Source organism: Telopea speciosissima, chromosome 2 (assembly GCF_018873765.1).
Source record: "Telopea speciosissima isolate NSW1024214 ecotype Mountain lineage chromosome 2, Tspe_v1, whole genome shotgun sequence".
Lineage (NCBI taxonomy): Eukaryota > Viridiplantae > Streptophyta > Magnoliopsida > Proteales > Proteaceae > Telopea > Telopea speciosissima.
In genome coordinates, this window is record NC_057917.1 from 12,530,075 (window position 1) to 12,548,912 (window position 18,838).

The 18,838-nt window shown below is 37.7% G+C and overlaps 1 protein-coding gene and 1 long non-coding RNA gene across 2 annotated transcripts; one reads left to right on the plus strand and one right to left on the minus strand.

The window, feature by feature from the left end:
• Positions 1-2,951: 2,951 nt before the first annotated feature.
• Positions 2,952-3,997, plus strand: LOC122652335 (aquaporin TIP1-1). The gene is made up of 3 exons (XM_043846046.1): positions 2,952-3,435; positions 3,536-3,924; positions 3,957-3,997. Exons 1-2 carry the CDS (start codon positions 3,052-3,054, stop codon positions 3,905-3,907), a joined length of 756 nt encoding a protein of 251 aa, XP_043701981.1. The 5' UTR covers positions 2,952-3,051; the 3' UTR covers positions 3,908-3,924; positions 3,957-3,997.
• A 45-nt stretch (positions 3,998-4,042) lies between these two features.
• On the minus strand, positions 4,043-17,266 carry LOC122652337. The gene is made up of 3 exons (XR_006331585.1): positions 17,254-17,266; positions 8,982-8,988; positions 4,043-4,245 (listed from the first exon to the last, which is right to left on the minus strand). It is a non-coding gene; the product is annotated as an uncharacterized LOC122652337 (long non-coding RNA).
• Between the last annotated feature and the right edge of the window lie 1,572 nt (positions 17,267-18,838).

Sequence of the window (18,838 nt, forward strand, 5' to 3'; positions counted from 1 at the left end):
GTTAGTGAAGTAGATCTCATCTAACTATGGACGTAGACAATTTTTTCAAATCACATAAAATTTTTGATGCAACTATGTGATTGTTGTTTGTGATTTTCCATTCATTTTCTGCGTTGTTTTAGATTTTCGCTTTTTTACATTTCTAACCAAATGACGCCTAAATATTTGTTGATGTTGGAATATAAAAAATGGACAGAAAGTATAAGATTAGAAACATAATATAATGAGCAATAAGAATGAGACTTATTTAATTAGTATGACATAAATATCCTTGTAGAAAGAGGTGCACCATTACACGTCCTCTTGTGATACCCGAACAGTAAAGGTAGCATTGAGTCACATCAAATGATACTCTCCTTAAGGTTTTTAGATGACTCAATTCTGTAATCTAAATTGACCATGCATTTATACCTCCAAGATAAAACAACTTTCAAATCACATAGGTTGAAGTTCCACATGTGATTACGTAGAGAGTCCATAAGGCTATACTCACTAACTCATTGACATTTACAGACTACGGAGGAAGAGACACGACTAAGGGGTGTGTCCAAATGATATATTCATAATTCATGTATTTTCCCACAAGACTGATTTATTAATCATTCAAACAAGTCTTCCAATAGACACACTCATTGGTCATTTAGGTTTCTATTAGAAAACAATAAAATCATCTAACAATTCATTTATAAAAATGAATATTTTGATTTATATTTTAAAATCATTTAAAATTCCAACAAGCCACTTAACCTTTGAATTTGGATGTTCCTTGCAAGCCTGAAAAGGAAGAAAGAAGATTCAAATTGATTGTTTTTTTTTTGCTATTTCTAATCTTGAATTCCAAACGACCAAACTGCCTTTTTGATATCTCTATCTTTCGAAATATGTAAGATTTTTTTTTTCAGGTAAGAAATTATATAGAAGATCAATAGCATAATGGAGCTTTACCCAAAAAAAAATTTGTCATAATGGAGACAAAAATGTAAGGAAAGACTCTTGGAGAATTAAATTTTGCGAAGCTTAATCAAAGGTTTAATAGTTGAAACGGATATATTGGTTGATGGATTTTTATAGTTTTTGGTTGTTTACAGATATCAAATCCAAGGGGGTAAAGATGTAAAACACCAATTCAGGAAACGCTACCCAACTGTGGCTATTAATGTGAAGTGACGAGGTTCAAAAGTCAAAAAGAAATTATAAAATAAAAAACAGAAAAGGTAGAGAAAGAAATTAAAATGTGGAAACGTAGTTAAATTAGAAAAGTGTAGAAAACTCTGGTAAATAAAAGATGGTTAAAGATGGAAACCTTTTCTTTTGATTTAGAATCAATGAACCAAAATAAAATTTCAGTATTTTGTCCTTCTTATCTTATCCAAACTCCTTTTTGTTTTCTCCATTCTTATTTTTCTAACCAAAGATTCCCTTATGGAGCAGACATGAACAAAACATCCCACAATAAGAATTGTTTTCTGAGAGAAAGAGGAGTTTTATTTCCACAGTACTATCGAGCTGAAAGCCATCGGATTGGAATCCTAACAAAGTTTCAAGACCCATAGATACGTATATTCCCATAGATGCTGATGAGCCATAAAAGCAACTACCAGCCAACGAGCGACACATGGCTGGTCTAAAAACAAGGGGGGAAGAACCCGGTCTGTGGGAGAACCAAATGCCGACCCAAGAGGGACCGGAGGATCCACTAAAGAGCATCCGAAACCGAGCCCTACGCGCCTGATAGGCAGGCTGTCCCTTCCACAGCCAACAGCTAAGCCGAGCCCTCCACGGTTGGCAGACGTGCCGAGTCCGCCAGGGTCTGCAAGCAGGGCGAGTCCTTCACAACCGGACACCAGGCCAAGCCTTCTTCGCTCCAAGACCTGATTGAGTCGCTTGTGCTCGAGCTTCTTGCCGAGCTCAACACGCTCGGAACATCCTAGAGCTAGGGGTCGGATATTCTCCCCAAAGCTTGAGGGTCGGTTCCACCGAGCCATAAACCCAAGACAATAAGTCTATAACCGTGTCCTGCCTAAATCGTGGAACCATGTCAGTGCATCCCAATATCCTTGGGATTTGTTGACTCAGTTGGATCGAACAGTTATCCGTGAGCGTATCACACTCAAATAAGGATTCTTACCAAACTTAGAGTAACTCTCCTAATATAGTTCCGTAAAAAAGACTCCTACTTAAAAAGGACTCTTGCCATACAAGGACTCTTCCCATAATCGTCTAAAGTCACTCTATAAATACCCAGGTATGAGGCTTAGATGCCATCTAATTGTTTTACTACATTGAACTACTGTCATACTAGAAACCTGACTTAGGCATCGAAGAGTCCTTGGTTAAAGCCACACCGGCTCTCTTTGTTCTAACTCGATTTTTTGTGGACTCATCCGTGGACGGATCGGACAACGGCAATAGATGCCATTTTAAAATTTTATTTTAAAGAATATAAATAAAAAAGGACATTAGTGATTAGTTACATAATAAAGGGTTTTCTTTTTTTTAATTAATACTAATCCATCTTAATTTCTTCTCATTAGAGCCTTCTAGACACTATAGGCAATTCAATTCAGACTGGACAGAAAGAGCCAACCCGGGCTGTCACATCGCAAGAGAGTCCCACATTACCTGTATCTTATGTACAATATACACGTGGCGCTTCGAGAATGCTTTGGAGGTGAAAGTTGCGTAGCTGTATTTGTTCGGACGAATGGTTGCTGGGGTTCCCTCGGGCTGTGCAGAGAAGGAAATTAGAAAGACAAAAAAAGAAAATATATCACAGAAGGAAAAATCATTATTTTCCAGTGCGGTGCAGAAGTGCAGTGCTGCACCTTCTCCATTTGCTTTTTGGTGTCGATCGGTTTGACCGGAAAACCGGCTATAGCCAGTGAAGAGTAGGCTTGGTCACCCAATATAAGTAGGCTAACGAGGAAGAGATGTGGAGATCAGATCCTGCTTGCAACGAAAGAGCGAGTTTTGAGATCAATAGACTCTCCGTTTCTTCAGTCCCAGTGTGCAGCTAGCAGTGCCGTTTGATCGTCTGACCAGTGATTGAAGATGCCGATCTCTCGGATCTCAGTGGGTAGACCCGAGGAAGCGACTCACCCGGACGCTTTGAAGGCCGCGTTGGCCGAGTTCATATGCACACTCATTTTCGTATTCGCAGGCGAGGGTTCTGGCATGGCCTTCAACAAGCTCACTGACGATGGTTCATCCACCCCTGCCGGTCTCGTGGCCGCTGCTTTGGCTCATGCTTTCGGTCTTTTCGTTGCTGTCTCCGTCGGAGCTAACATCTCTGGTGGCCACGTTAACCCTGCTGTCACATTTGGAGCTTTCGTCGGTGGTAACATCACTCTCCTCCGTGGTATTCTCTACTGGATCGCTCAGCTTCTAGGCTCCACCGTCGCCTGCTTGCTTCTCAAGTTCGCCACCGGCGGCATGGTTAGTTTTCGATTTCCACTGTTTTTTTTAAACTTAAAACATTCTAGCTTTGAAAACGGAAGATAAAGAGGAGATTTTGTGTTTGTGTTTATGACTGCAGACGACATCGGCGTTTTCATTGTCGTCAGGGGTTGGGGTGTGGAACGCGTTCGTGTTCGAGATAGTGATGACCTTTGGGCTGGTGTACACAGTGTATGCGACGGCGGTGGACCCAAAGAAGGGAAGCTTAGGGACCATAGCACCCTTAGCGATTGGTTTCATTGTGGGAGCCAACATTTTGGCCGGTGGAGCTTTCGATGGGGCGTCGATGAACCCGGCTGTCTCTTTCGGACCGGCGTTGGTGAGCTGGACATGGACAAACCATTGGGTGTACTGGGCTGGTCCACTGATCGGAGGAGGCCTTGCTGGGCTTGTGTACGAGTTTTTCTTCATCAGCCACTCTCACGAGCAGTTGCCCAGTACAGAGTACTAAACCAGAAAGGAATGGATGATATTTCTTTTCTTTCTTGTATTTTGTGTGGAGGAGGGGTTTCGTTAATCTTGACCGTTGATCATGTATTGTCCAGCAAACCATCACCATCTGCTATTCCTGGATGAGTGGATGGGGGTTTCGTTAATCTTGACCGTTGATCATGTATTGTCCAGCAAACCATCACCATCTGCTATTCCTGGATGAGTGGATGGGGGTATGGCATCATCATCATCATCATCATGTGCATGTATTTCGGGTTCAGCCATCAGGATTGTGATTTCAATTTCGTGTTTTATTTTGGTTTGTTTAATTCCACGTCACTACAGTGCTTGCTCTCTCTCTCTCATTTACACGATTGTAGGTAAAATAACGCGATCGCTATCGGGATTGGCAAATAAAATATAAAATGTATAAATCCGGAGCGGTTGTACAGTTGGAGGTTGTGGAGCACCACATGAGTTTAGATTTTTTTAATAAAGAGGATCACGGGTTCAAGGGTAAAAATGGTAATGTGAGGGGATTGTTCTCATTGTATATTGTGGAAGGAATCTGGACTCTCTATACTCTGTAGTGAACAAACTCAACCAACTGGTGTCATGCTATCATGCACTGGGAGTGGGAGGTGAAGGACTGAGAAGGGGAAGGTGGTTCTGTGTCAGGATTTTCTTTTCCAGATTCACTCGACAAAGGTAAGTAATTATTGGAGAGGGAAGGGAGGAGAGGATGGATTTGTCAAATATTTGGGGTTCGGACCTGACGGTGAGAATGACGGTGACGGGACGGGAAATAGCCAAATGGTGGTGATGGGAGGAGATCAATGAGATGGTGGGCCCGACGCAAAAGGGAAACTTTCCAGTAGTACATATCTGTCCATGCTCCATAGTGTGGAGTGAATGGAGTGGTTACTTTTTTGGCCTTTTCTGGAACGAACAAAATTCGTGGCCCAGCCAGACGGAGCAAACTCCAGATTTCATGTTATGACACACCCCATAGCCACCCACATGGGGCAATGGAATAAGTGAAGGCATGTGAGAATCATGGACAAAAGACCAAGCAAGGCCTACGAGTAAAAAAAGAAAAGAGTCAAAACAGCTCATGGTCATGGACCATTGCAACTTGCCAGGGAGGGGGTGGGGGGAGAAGGAGTTGTTTTTAAGGAGTACATGGTTAATTAGGTGGGCAAATCGGAAAATTAATAATTTTACAAATAAACACCACCTCCAATTCTAGCATCACCACCGCTACCAACGCCACCAGTAGTGACAGCACCTCTTCTACCACCACCATCTCCATCGCCACCACTACCACTGCCATCATCAATACTTTCTTCACCACTGCCATCACCACCCCCACCAAATTTTTAGGTATTTGATGACATTTTTAAAATTTTATATAATTTTCATAAATAGAAATTACTATGCATAACTAATATGTTTCTATTTCTTTTTAGACCGGAAATAGAATTCTGCGTTGCCAAACATGTATTTTTTATTAAGAAATTTAGCTTATTAATTGTTATTCATTTTTTTTCTTTTTTTTTTTAGAAAAAAGAAAGGATTAAATTAAAAGAATAAAATTACAGTCTATAGTAATAATGAACCAATGCATCCAGCTGCATTAGATCCAAAAGCCAGGAGGGCAAATTTTCTATACAAAAGTGAATCTCTTGAGGAGACTTCATAAAGCTAACCAAAAAATCTACACAAAAATTAGTCTCCCTCACTCTAAAGTGGAAATGATATCTGGGATCTCTGTGCTCTCTTTCTCTCTCTTAATTTATTTTTTATCTTTGTTTGGATATTCCATGTATAGATGATCGATCTCTTTTTTATATATTTACACTCATTGTGGTGGTAAAAAAATCATCTCCAACGTGTATTGGACGATTGAAACTGTCCTAGGAACATGTGCTGGACAGCTCCAGCCGTCCGATGTGCACTGTACTTATTGGCACGCTGGAGAGGATCCGGACTCTTGCAGTGGAATATACATACTGTTTTAACAATTCTAATCGTAAAATAGATTTACTTTGGACAGAAATTGGATGGGGCGATTGGAAGAGGTCCATAGGATCATAGGCATGTGAAATTTGTAAACTTTTTCTTCGCCCACCCTCCCCTTTTAGCTAGGCTACCATAAAACTTGTGACCACCCGTTTACATGGGATTCTGAAAGTTGGTCTGTCGGTGAGTCATGTGCAAAAATAGAAAGTTAAAAAGTGAACTTCGGTGACGACGGTGAGAGAAAGGAGTGAGAAGCCAGAGTCTTCTACCTCAACCGGGATCTTCTACGGCCGGGCAGCCGAGCAGCTGGCATGCCGCTTCACATAGGCAGGGCATGGGCCTCACCTGGGCAGGGTGTTTGGGCAGTGGGTGGGGCGTTCATTTTGCCTCTGCCTGTGTGAGGCCACATCCTGGCTGCCCGGCCGTAGAGGATCAAAATCCTTTCCACCTCCCTCCTTTCCTTTTTCACTTCACAGTTCCTTCTCCCATTCTAGACGATGAAATTTGACAGTTCGTTAATTAAGAGGGTGATCTATAAAACAATGGCTCATATAACTAAATGAAGTTTTGCTGCTATCCGGATTGTAAGAATGTTCATATTACCTGATTGACAGCCAAATTAAGAAACAGAATCTACAAGGATATTTTGGAAAATACAAGAATCTAATAGGGTATTTATGAACCAAAGGAGAAACGAATTATTCCTTTTCTTTGACTGCAGACCTCGGTAGCCACAGTAGCCTTCCATGTGGTTAAACTATATATACAGGTGTTGCCCCATCTTATAGAAGCGTCCTATAATACTTTTGCCATCACAGGATAAGAGGGTGGCAAAATGCTTGTTCTATTGAGGTAATTACTTCTTTAATTTTGAATAGAGAAATATACATTACTTGAAAAGTTTGATTACCACAATAAGAGGTGAAAGTATCTTCATCAAGTGAGCTGCTTTCTTTTCATTTTAATATATTTGTTAAGAATTTTCAGTTAGTTATATCATTATAGGGAAAAAGATCACTGTCCGGGCCTCTAGAGCTTGCATATGCGCACTGATCAATGGGATTGTGTGCGCAAGCATCGTCCTAGGTGAGATTTCTATTTTTTCCATGGGAACAACACAGTTTTTTAGCATGCTTCTGTGTCTAGTCATAGGTAGATACCGATATTACTCAATACGTATCGTATTTTTATATGTAATTTGTTGAATGCACTTGTCTCTTCATATTTTCTTCTTCTTTTTATACATAATATATTTTGTATACTATTTATTTATATTATTTTAGGTTTCAAAACTATATTTTGTACATATCTTAAAAATTTCCATACATTTATTGACTATTTTCATACATATCTTTAGCGTATATTGCATCTCTCTGATACGATACATTTTTATAACCATCATTTCAATATGGTACCTGATACCAATATTTTGAACGTTGCATAGAACTGCCTTGCTAAAAAATCCTGTGCTATATTGCAAGGTGTGCGGTGCACATCCTGTGGCACAACAGAGGCTATGTGTGCTATGGGGAGAACTTCAAATCTTCTATTATCTATTTTTCTGTTTTAATTTTTTTTTTTTTTTAAATTAAAACTTTTTAAAAAAGAGGAGAAAATTTTTTGTATCAAGATGGGAGAAGGCGGGAGAGGGCATTGAGTGGGTATTTTGGGAATAAACTAAAACCCTATAGGGGTTTGTGAACCCTAAGATAATGGATGAGCTATCCTCTATGGGTAAAAGAAAACTTTCTCCCAAATCTTTTGTTGTTAACCGTTCTCATATCTTCTCTTGCATCCCTTTTTGCAGTCCTATACAAGCAATGCTCAAAATGATAAAGCTGTTTTTATTTTTATTTTTTTGGTAATAACTGATAACACTGGTTAAGGAAATAAAGGATCTACAGGCGTAAATCTAATCCTCCCACACCCTTTCACCCCTTCTACTATCTCATCCCATTTTCTCCTAATTCCATCCCCTCCTGGCCTCTCACTATGTTTTCCATATCCGACATCTCCAAGGTAATCATCATGGAGGCCAAAATTTCCCAATGAACAAATTTGGGAGTAGTTGATTTCAAATTTATTATCTTTGCTTGTAAAATATGGGTTGATGGTAGCAGTAAGGACATATTAATTATCAAATTTAATATCTATCACATAGTCATAAAATATGGCTCGTAATTTGAGTCCATCATTTCCTAACTATCCATAAATTTGATCTCAATTAAAATTCTATAAATAAGAAAAAAAAAATAGCAATCTGTTTATACCTCCCAATTTTTGGTCAATGATCCAGGCCAGTAAATTCTAGGCCCAAGAGGCACCTGGACCATAAATGAACCGGTCTAAAGCGGTTACAATCGGTCTGTCACGTTCTAGCGTTAGCGGTTGCAATCGGTCACTCAAGCGGTTATAACTTCTATAGGGAAAGCTTGGAGAGTGAAACAATTTTCAAACTGCTAGAAGTTGGATGTCAAGAGAGACGAGTATGTATAGAAAACTTGACAAAGAAGAATGGACCTTTGCCAAAAATCGCACCAGATTTACTGGTTTACATCCTCATATCTTTTTATCGAAGGATTAGAAAAAAAATCGACCCGGGTCTCCTGTGGGAATTATTTGGAAGGCCCAAAATCGAAAAGAGTGGTATTTGCTAGCAACAACATAATGGAGGCAGTCAATCAGTATAGATGGGAATGTGCTATCATGGAGCCATCGCCATTGCTCGTGTTCTTTCCATTTGGCGAGGGGCCTACCAGTGGACGGGTATTCAACAAACTCACTCAGGTCTCTCAGTCTAGTTGATCCCCCAATAAGAACCCGTGAGCTAGTGAGAGTTCAAAGAAAGAGCAAAGGGTGGCTGCCAAGTCGGCTGCTCTTCGTATCTCAATCAGAGGTCTCTCGAGCCTGAGTTTGGGCTGTGATTCTAAAGGGGTGTACAGGGTATCAATCCTTGGCATTTGATCTTCGTCGGCATGCCAAGAGAAAAAAAATTCATTAATAACTAGTTAACAGTCAGACCTCCATTTGGTTTTTCAAAAAAAAAAAACTTGTGGAGACGGGATTTGAACTCGTAACCTCAAGGTTATGAGCCTTGTGAGCAACCAAGTTGATCTACCCTGCGCTAAAGAGAAGAACTAGGTAGGAAGGGACAAACGAGAATTGGATGGACCCCTCTACCATATCTATAGAAATAGAATTTAGTTGACCCTTAAGGTCACAGTGTAACAATGCTCATCAGTGATCACTAGTATGTTCTTATTTGTTCAAGTACTTAATTTTAGATTATTCCAATTTCAATTTCTTCTCTTCATGTACTTCTTCCTTTCAAGCATTCCTAGCATTACATTTGTGTTTATTGAATGTCCTTGGAGCAATCAAGGCAAGAGAGTAATCTGCATTCTCCTGATAGCTGTAAGATCGGTGGTTTTATAATCACATCCTTCGAGCTTTCACTGGCTCTGGCACACGTACCTTGCACTCAACCACGTGTGTGACCAAAATTATCATCAACACCATCCAAAATACACAAGCTTAAATGAATATAAGTTGGGCATATGATTGAATTTTTAAATATAATTTGACATATAGTTAATCCATGAAAGACCTTAATGCTATTCATATAGTTAGACATTACCATATGATTAACAATGTTTTTACTGTAAAATATGGGGATAAATTTCTAATTTAGAGTCTAAACTTTAAAGTCCCATTTGTATGACAGGGACTTAGGTGGTATGGGAGAATTGAGGTGGGAAAGTATTGATGTGGCACTTAAAAAATCGCTCTCTAATCTTATTTGTTCAACATGGGGTAATGAATTTACAAAAACTCAGAAAACAACATTAAATGCTTTGTCTGTTGACGTGACACTTGAAAATTCTACCTCTATATTATCAAAACTCTTAAAAAAATAAATGACTTTGATTACTATTAATCGGAAAACTAAAAATTTCACCCTTGTTTTCCAACCCACTACATTATGGAACCTGGTCCCACAAAATTCTTATTCCATTCTCCTTGTCAAACAAACGTAGCCTAAATGTGCCCCCTTAAAAAACTTTAGTTTTTGTTTTTATTTTTTAAATTCTATTCCTTTTTTATTTTTTTATAAATAAAATATAACAAAATCCTTATAATTGGTGTAAATGAGTGAATTTTTTGGTGACAAGTGTACATGCTATGGTACACGTACGTGGCAAATCATAAGAGATGACACCACCTTCTACAATAAAGCAATGAAAGGCGGCGGTAGATATGGTTTGATTATTTACCCATTTATTCACTTTAGATGGAGATGAGGATGATGGAGCATAGTGGGGGAAAATATATATCATACTATTATATAAGTGCATGAACTCATGCTTCGCGGCTACTTTTTCATTTGATTATTTTACCATTTATTTCTTATTTAAATGTCATGTCTTGTTATCTTTTATAATATTTTCTTAGCAGTTTTCGGTAATTTCGTACCCTTATTTTTTATAATTATTTTCTTGTTATCTTTTACGATTTGTGGATAATTTTTTTTTAGGGTTTTTCTATTTTGCGTTGGCTTTAGGGTTTTGAGGGACAGCATATTCTGATTTCATTGGATCCTCTAACAATTAGATCTAAAAAGCATTAATCACTTTTGGGCTAGTTTGTGAAGGAAATGATCAAATCAGAATATGGATGGTTGAGGAGGTTAGACAAACAATATAATTAAGAAAGATAACTCTCAACCAAGAATTGACCTAGAAAACCCACAAGATAATATGAAAATAAAAAGACATGAGAAATTGAGAATTAGATGATTGGATCCTCTAACAATCAGATCTACCAAGCCTCTGTAAGGAAATTTTCAAGATGCTGGCAATTTAAAGTTCATATGTAAGATTACCCGGATTTAATTTGAATCCTGCATTACATGTCCACAATGTTAAAATACTTTTCGATATTTAGTTTCTTCGGTGCAATCTCTAGGACTGTTAGAATGTCCATTAAAGCTCACAAATAACAAAACTGAAAAAAGGAGCTGATGAAGAAATTACAAAAGCCTACTTATATATAGCGGTTTTACAACATTACAATATAAAGAAACACTAATCCCCTAAGGTACAAAACCAACCCCCCAATATAAATGATTCCAAAAATTCGAAAAATGGAGGAAAATGAACAGTACTTCCTGGAAGAGATTACCAAACTCACCTTGTTTTCTGTTTGCCAAGATCCAATATCTCCTAATGCAGCCAAACCTAAGTGGGCAGAGAAAGCAGGTATATTCTCTTGTTGAAGGAACCTAAACAGAAATAGCAGAAGAACCTTTTATTTTAAAGAAAATTGACAGTAGCTGGGAAAAAAATGTGGAAGAAGAGATGAGAGAGAGAGAGAGAGAGAGAGAGAGAGAGGAACCTGTCTTGGATAAATAATTGACCAGTAACATTACCACGCTGATCCGAAGAAGATTAGTCATCTGAAGCTGGGAAACCTAAGCCATTCTTTGAATTATTTCTGTATCCTTCAATAGGATACTGTATCGAAGGTTCCTCAAAATTTGTGTTGGAAAGATATAATGTCTGCACTCTGCAGGCAGGAAAGTCTCTCATGCTCCAGTATATTTTCTTTTAATTATTATTATTTTGGAGAATATGGGTGCACTGAATGCAAACAACTTAAGAGGCCTAGTTCTTATTAACATGTAACAGAGTCGTTACTTGCAAACCAGTCATTACGATTGGATCACTTACAGTTTTGTGTCCTCTTCATGAGAGGATAATATATCTGTTGGTTCAATTCAATCAGAGTTTTTTTAAAAAAGATCCGTATATAGCCCTTCCCAGAAAAAGTAAAAAAAACCCAGACTGAAAATTTTCATGTTGGAGAACCTGTTAACTTTTCTGTTGATCACAAAGAACATTAAGGCACCGTTTGACAACGTTACTAGTGTTTCTGTGCTGTTTCTGAGTAAAAACGTATTTTGGTGTTACTATTACCAAAATAACCTTACTGGCTTCCTGAAAGATGTTTGATAAACCTGTTCCAGAAACGTATCCAGAACACTATTAATACTGAAAGGTGTTTGATAAAACCTGATTCTGTAACAGTTTTGTATTGATTAATATAAAGTACAAAATTACCATTTTTACTAAAATACATATAAAACCATGGATGGTTGGACATTAAAAATTATTTTTAATAAAAAAATATGAAAAAATGGGTCTTGGTGTATTCGAACCACCATCCCCTTAGAACTTGCTTGAGACATCCTCATGTTCCAAGTGCTCTACCAATTTGAGCTAAAGACTCAACAAGTAAAATTTGAAATTTACCATGAGACCATGCCAGAAACCATGCTTCAATGATAATACTAAACACAATCAGCTATTTCATTCTACGTGTCAAACAAAGTTAGAATAAACAAATAAAAGAAAAGAAAAGAAAAAAATATCACAAAGCAAACATTAATAGATCACAAGTGGTAATCCAATGGAAGCAACAGAATTTCGTCAACACTTATCCAAATTAATTAGCTGTGCTTCAACTCCCAAGTTTATCAGGTGAGTAACATGATAGAATCTTTGGAAAAGCAAGCCTAGAAGTCCCAAACGTGCCGTAATTATTGAAACAATAATTAACATCATATCCCCGAATGGAGACCATGCACAAATACTGCGTTTTCATCTCATCCCAAGCCTCACCATTCAGACCTGGAAACATCAAGAAAATCATCTCCTATACCAACTCTAAATGCTAGCTGATGTAGAATCAAGTTTTAATAACAAATAAACCAATCTAGAGGGGATGAAATCAAAGCTCAACTACCTCTAGTAAACACTTCAATTATGTAATTAGTAAATTGAATTTTAGAAAAAGATTCAAAAAGATCAACCACGTAAAGGTTGTTGATGAGCAAGTATGTGGACAAGAATTAGTCACCCCTCACGATTCCAAGGACAGGATGTCGACATAATTTGTTGCATATATTAGTAAATCCAAAGTTTATCTAGCTGAATTAATAAAGGTCATATGCTACTTATCAATAAAAAATTCTACATGCAACATGTGCTATAAGCATGTCTCAGGGTCAAAAAAACAAAGAAGTACCAAAGATCCCTTCAAAGTAATTAATTTAAAGAAATGTATGAGTGATCTGGTTGTTTGGAACATGACAATAGTAACTGGGGAAACCTGGATGAAGATAGAGTAGCATGATGCCTCTGACACTCTAGCACCAGTTCATCCAAGACCTGGTAGGAGATTTCCCCTTGATTCTTCATAGTCATAGGCATCCAAAGAGAAGCTTCACAGCAGTAGAATCAATTGCATGCAACAGAAAGAAAACTATTTATATCGTCTCACTACAGACACTCTCTCTTCTAACTTAGGAAAACGGGTCTCTTATAAAGTTGTAAGTCATACTTTGATTAACTACAAGTATACAACACATACACCAACAAAGAAGATTAATAAAAAGGTTAAAGAAAACTATATGTAGACTCTCTCTCTCTCTCCATAATTTATCATCATTAATTCATTCATTCACTTCAAGCATAATTTTTTTGCATTGACTTGACATGTAGATTGTTACATGTTGGATGAATGATAAATACCTAAACATGTCCAAACCTTCACCTAACCAAAACCCCCCAATATAAACACCAAGAACTTTTTTTTTGGGTGCCATTACACTTTTGCTTGCTGGGGCAGGCATAGGCATCATATCATGAGGAACACAACCATTTTTTTTCTTTCACTTTTAATTACTTAGGAAGGCATAGCTATCATATCATGAGTAATAATACACAATCAAATAAGGAAATTGATTCAGAGAATGCGATATGTAATTAAAACAGCAGCAAAGACTTGAAGTGATCGATAGTAAGGTTACCTCCACCTTATTTCCACTTAATAATTTAAGATTTTAAAGTACTAAAATTAAACTTCAAACTCCCAAGTGATTAATAGAAACAAAATTTAAAAAATTAAAAGCTCGAGTGAAGGAAGATGTAACTGAACATGAACATGAACATGAGTGGAGAATCAACCACAATTCCCAAGAGATGTATCACAAAGTGCCTTCAAGTCGAACGTTGACACTTGCATTATTAGATATGGCTTGCTGCAGGTTTTGACCAATCTCTCTCTCTCTCTCTCTACAGAGAAAGAGAAAGAAAATTTCTGGGTCTGAAAGGCAATTAAAGGCTAAGACAGAACTCAGTTAGGAACCCCAATGGAGGTGCATAAATGCATAACAAGACTCTCTTTCTCTTTCTCTTTCTCTTTCTCTGTCTGTTTGTTGGTTTGTGTGTGGGGGGTACTGGGGTTGGCTTCCCTGGCTTGTGGGGATGTGGTCCTACATAAGAGAAAAGAGAGACAAGAAGGGTGATGATGAACGGGGGGATATGACCACGGAGAGACTGCAATACGGATTCCAGCAAACAATATGACAAATGGAGGGGGACCCAACCAACAGGAGTACCAGTTTTTAGAGAGACAGAGAGATAGCGAGAGAGAGATAGAAAGAATGAGAGATTACCTTCTTGTTTGCAATCACTAGTAATCCCCTTGCACTAAGCTGGACTTTTGAGGTAAAATCCTTACATTTGCAACATGAAAAGCCCTAAAATCAGGCCTATTACAGTGAATTTATAAGAATCTCAGTGCAAAATGCATCAGTAATTCTAACTTAATATAAATCATTCATCACTAGTTGAAAGGATTGAGCAGTAAGCCTATCACAGAATTCTAACTTCAGGGTTCACTTACCAATGTTTGGTAATTCTAGCTCAGTATATATTAACCCGTCCTATTTTGTGGGGGAAATCAATTTATTAATATCCAAAATCATGGGTTAGAAAGCAAATTGGAATGCAATACCATGCAATTGCCGTTCAATTGTTCTATTAATTCTTTCTGTTCAGTGTTTATGCTAATTAAAGTGTCTTTAAATTAATTCTTAATTTGAAAGAAATCCTTATCAGAGAACTACCAAAATATCTCCATCATTTATTTAAAAAAATAAAAACCTGAAAAAAAAAAAAAACAAAATTCTGTAAAACCCAGATTTTCTCTTCCCAAAAAGTTTTCCCCCGGAAACCCGTGACTCCGGTGCTACTGTCAAGGCTCAAACTCCAAGGAAAGTTGCGGGGCTTTGGCCCACACTATCAGGACTTTGAAGGGATTCTTATATAATATTTTAGGTCTGGGGTTACAAGTATTGGCCAGTGCCACTTAGGCATTGCCCTTGGTAAAGGTCTAGACTGCCCCGGAGTATTTGGGTATATTTGGGGTGCGGGTGTAACATTTTCACTGAAAATTAGTAGGGTTTCATTTTATTGGGGTTTTTAAAGGACAAACGGAACAATGTGTAATTCGTTAAGGGGTTTTTTGCTTTTCTGAGATAAGAAGAAAACACTGCAATTTTGAGTCTGTTGCTTCTAGGGTTTGTGTGATCTGTGTGTATAGATCTATTTACTTTAAAAATAGGGTATTGTTTTAGAATGGAGCCATTACAAATGAAATTAGGAAGTGAAAGATTAGTTAGAAATTAAAATAGAAAAAATCAATTAACGTAAAAAAAAAATGAAAGAGGAAGCAAACTTGCTTTTGATATCATAATTTTATTCATAACAGATTGATATTATCATAGAGAATTAAAACGAGAGGAACCACAGTTGTTGTTATTGACCTTGTTTCCTCTTTTTTCCACCTTTAATCTCAAAAGGGGCCAAGGGAGTGTGAGGGAATGTGTGACACTTAACTATACATTATTTTTCTGCAACATAAAATGGTGTTTCCATGTGTGCAAAAATGTGTTATTGCCATTAATGTCAATCAAATGATATTATCAATTCCAGTGTTCACCATGCCGGTGGTGCTAGTTGCCTGATTAAGTTTTGATAACCCTAATCCATTTATCCCAATCAAACCAATTAAATCCCTCAGCTTTCTCTAGATGGGTAACTAGTAAGAGTGTTAAAACCATTAGAACTGCCATCTTCATCCATGTCCCATTGGAAGCCATTGTCTCTCTCTCTCTCTCTCTCTCTCTTTCTCTTACTCGCTTCGGCACTTTTTATTTTTGTGTGGATCGGATGAATTTGTGTTTGTTTTGAAATCTGTGTACTTGTATTTATATTATGAGTATGAATGGTGCGTTTTTATTTTTTCTTACCTTCTTTTAAGGTGCTTTAATTACATTGTAACAGGTATGTTATTATCTTTTATCAACATTAATTTATATCAATAATGGCATTAATCTCATTATACATAAGTTGCATTTTTGTGAACACATTTTCCTTTTGGGATTACAGTTTCATCAAAAATCTAAATGGTTAAGTATTACCAAAAAATAAAAATATAGTTAAGAATATCAATTGAATGCAAAATATAGATTGCAAAACAAACGTATAAAAATGATGGCTGAATGTTTGATAGATCATATAGCACCATGTCTGGGCAGCACGGTCCTGCCGGGCAGCTCGGCAGTAGAGGATCCAAATTGGTTTGAATTTGATTTAAACCATGGTTTAGGGGTAGGTTTGGTTACACCAACTTGAGTTAGTCTAGGGGTTGGTGTAACCAGGCTTAATTAGGATTTAAAAGTTGGACTTTAAATACAGACTGTTAGATTTGGTCATATTTTCAAGGGGAAAATTACAAGAAATAATAGATTGGGAAATGGAGAGGAGTAAAATCCCTCACCATCACCGTGAGCAATTTGGATCCTCTACGGCCTGCCTGCCCGTGGCAGCCGTAGCAGCCTCCTAATGAGGTGAGGTGCAATGACCACCTTACCCCTGCCAGAGTGCCTTGCCCGAGCATAGGTAAGACGGCCATTGCGCCGTGCCTCATTAGGAGGCTGCTACGGCTGCTACGGGCAGCAGGCCGTAGAAGATCCTAATCCTGATTTTGGTTAGGAAAGAATAGAGAATTTGTCTAAATCAGATAAGAATTCTTCAATCAGAAGTTGCCTTAGACAAAGTAATTAAGTTGGGATGCATTTTCTAGAATGTTTCACCCTATTGCAAAGGAATAATATATATTCTTTGTTCATGACGAAACTTAATTAAACAAATGCAACTAAAATACAGTGAGCAATATGCACGTGTCATATATTGGTGGAGCTTTTCGGGTTAATGAAAGTTTGGTGGAGCAATATGCACGTGTCGTCATACATTGTTATGTATCTGCTTCACAACCTCCAATTCGGCAGTTTAGGTAATGCAAATCTTAAAAATCAGTTGAGAGAACAAATAACATCAAACAATAATGAAAACCTGAAAGCACTGGTAGATGATGCCACTGTTTTCCTTTGAACTCCTAAGACCTGGGTGTAGATCACACTGTATCAAGGAAGACTTTTGCCATGGCGGTGGGTGCAGGTGTGCCACCTAATGTGGATTTCCTGCCAGAGCCAATTCATGAAGGAAGTATAACAAGGATGATTAATATACCACTAGGGGCATATGAAGAGTAGGTGCAGAAGTTCCACTATGCGTTGATTGGAAGGCTGAACCTTCGGTGGGTCCCTATGGAAGAGTTGAGGAGGATAGTGAGGGACAGGGTGGAGATAGTTAAGCTAGTTAAGGGTGTCATTGTTTTTTGATTCTCATTAGAGGCCGATATGGCCATGATATGGAAGAGAAGCTCTATTGTTGCATTCTTTTCCCCTCTTTCCCTCCCCCATCCCTCTCTCTCTTTCTCTCACGTCTCTCCCTCTTCTCATTCTCACATGCCTCTCCTCCCTCTCAAAATTATTTTCATCACTAGAATCTATTGGATTCCTCATTCTCTCCCCCCCCCCCCTCTCTTCGCTCGCATCCTCCTTTGATTCCTTCTCTCTCCCTCTCTCTCAAAATCTCTAATCATTACTAGATGGAAAACTTATTCTATTAGGTAACTCGACATATCTCGACGAGATCTCGGATCTCGGGTCCAAATCTCGAATTGATCCATGGAAATGACCCATCTATTATGTATTTACCTAACTCAACGAAAAAGAAAAATGCACCAATTCGGCAAGACCTTGACTCGATTCGATTTTTCCAAGAACTGAGTTTATACCGAGACCCGAGTTTTAGTACCTTGGCCATTACTCTGCTAAAAAATACAGAGGAATAGAGATCAACTTATGATGTTATTCACTGTGCAGAAAAATATTCAGATTTTATTATGTAAAAGAAAATTCAGAATTCACATTTGAGAGATCCAAACATCCTCTTCTAGAATCTGTGAGCAATGGTATAATTGTACATTATATTCTTAAATTTCAGATCTGTTAGTATTTAACGCTTGAAATTAACGGCGTGGACTTAAATGGCTTTAGGTTGAAAAGTAGGGGGTGTACGTGGAATTTTCAAGGGGTCCGTGTGGAATTGTTAGAACCTTAGGAGTGCATGAGGAATATTGGGTACATTTTAGGGGGGGGGGATATGTGTATTTAACCCTATTAATTATGGGTCTTTAGCTCAATTGGTAGAGTACTTGGGGTGCGGAAAATGATTCAATACTTCAAGAGAATGGTGGTTCGAATCCACCAAGTCCCTTATCTATATTTCCATTTTAACTTCAATGGTAGTGTCACGGGAACTGATATTTTATGATCTAGAGAACCTCGTAGTTTACAAAGTTGTGTTTCTATCTAACTTATTTAACTTTGACAATAGGTTCTTTGTTATTTTATAGTTCTTATTACATATTTTTTTTTTAAGGATGGCTTTGTTATATACTGGTTGTGTTATCTCCATAAACTCTTTTTAATGATCTTTATAGATTGTTAATCTGTGTTGTACCCTTAGAGCTTGATTCTCTCTCTCTCTCTCACACATCATACTCTTTTGGTTCAGCCTATCTTATTAGTTTAGCTCATCCTAAATTAAAATGAAATAAATATCTTTTAAATTGAAAAATATAAATAAAGATTTTTTTTAACCCATCCCGAATG

Coding starts and splice junctions, on each gene's coding strand:
- LOC122652335 (XM_043846046.1), top strand. CDS start 3,052: ATGCCGATCTCTCGGATCTCAGTGGGTAGACCCGAGGAAGCGACTCAC. Junction 3,436..3,535: donor AGTTCGCCACCGGCGGCATG/GTTAGTTTTCGA, acceptor TTATGACTGCAG/ACGACATCGGCGTTTTCATT.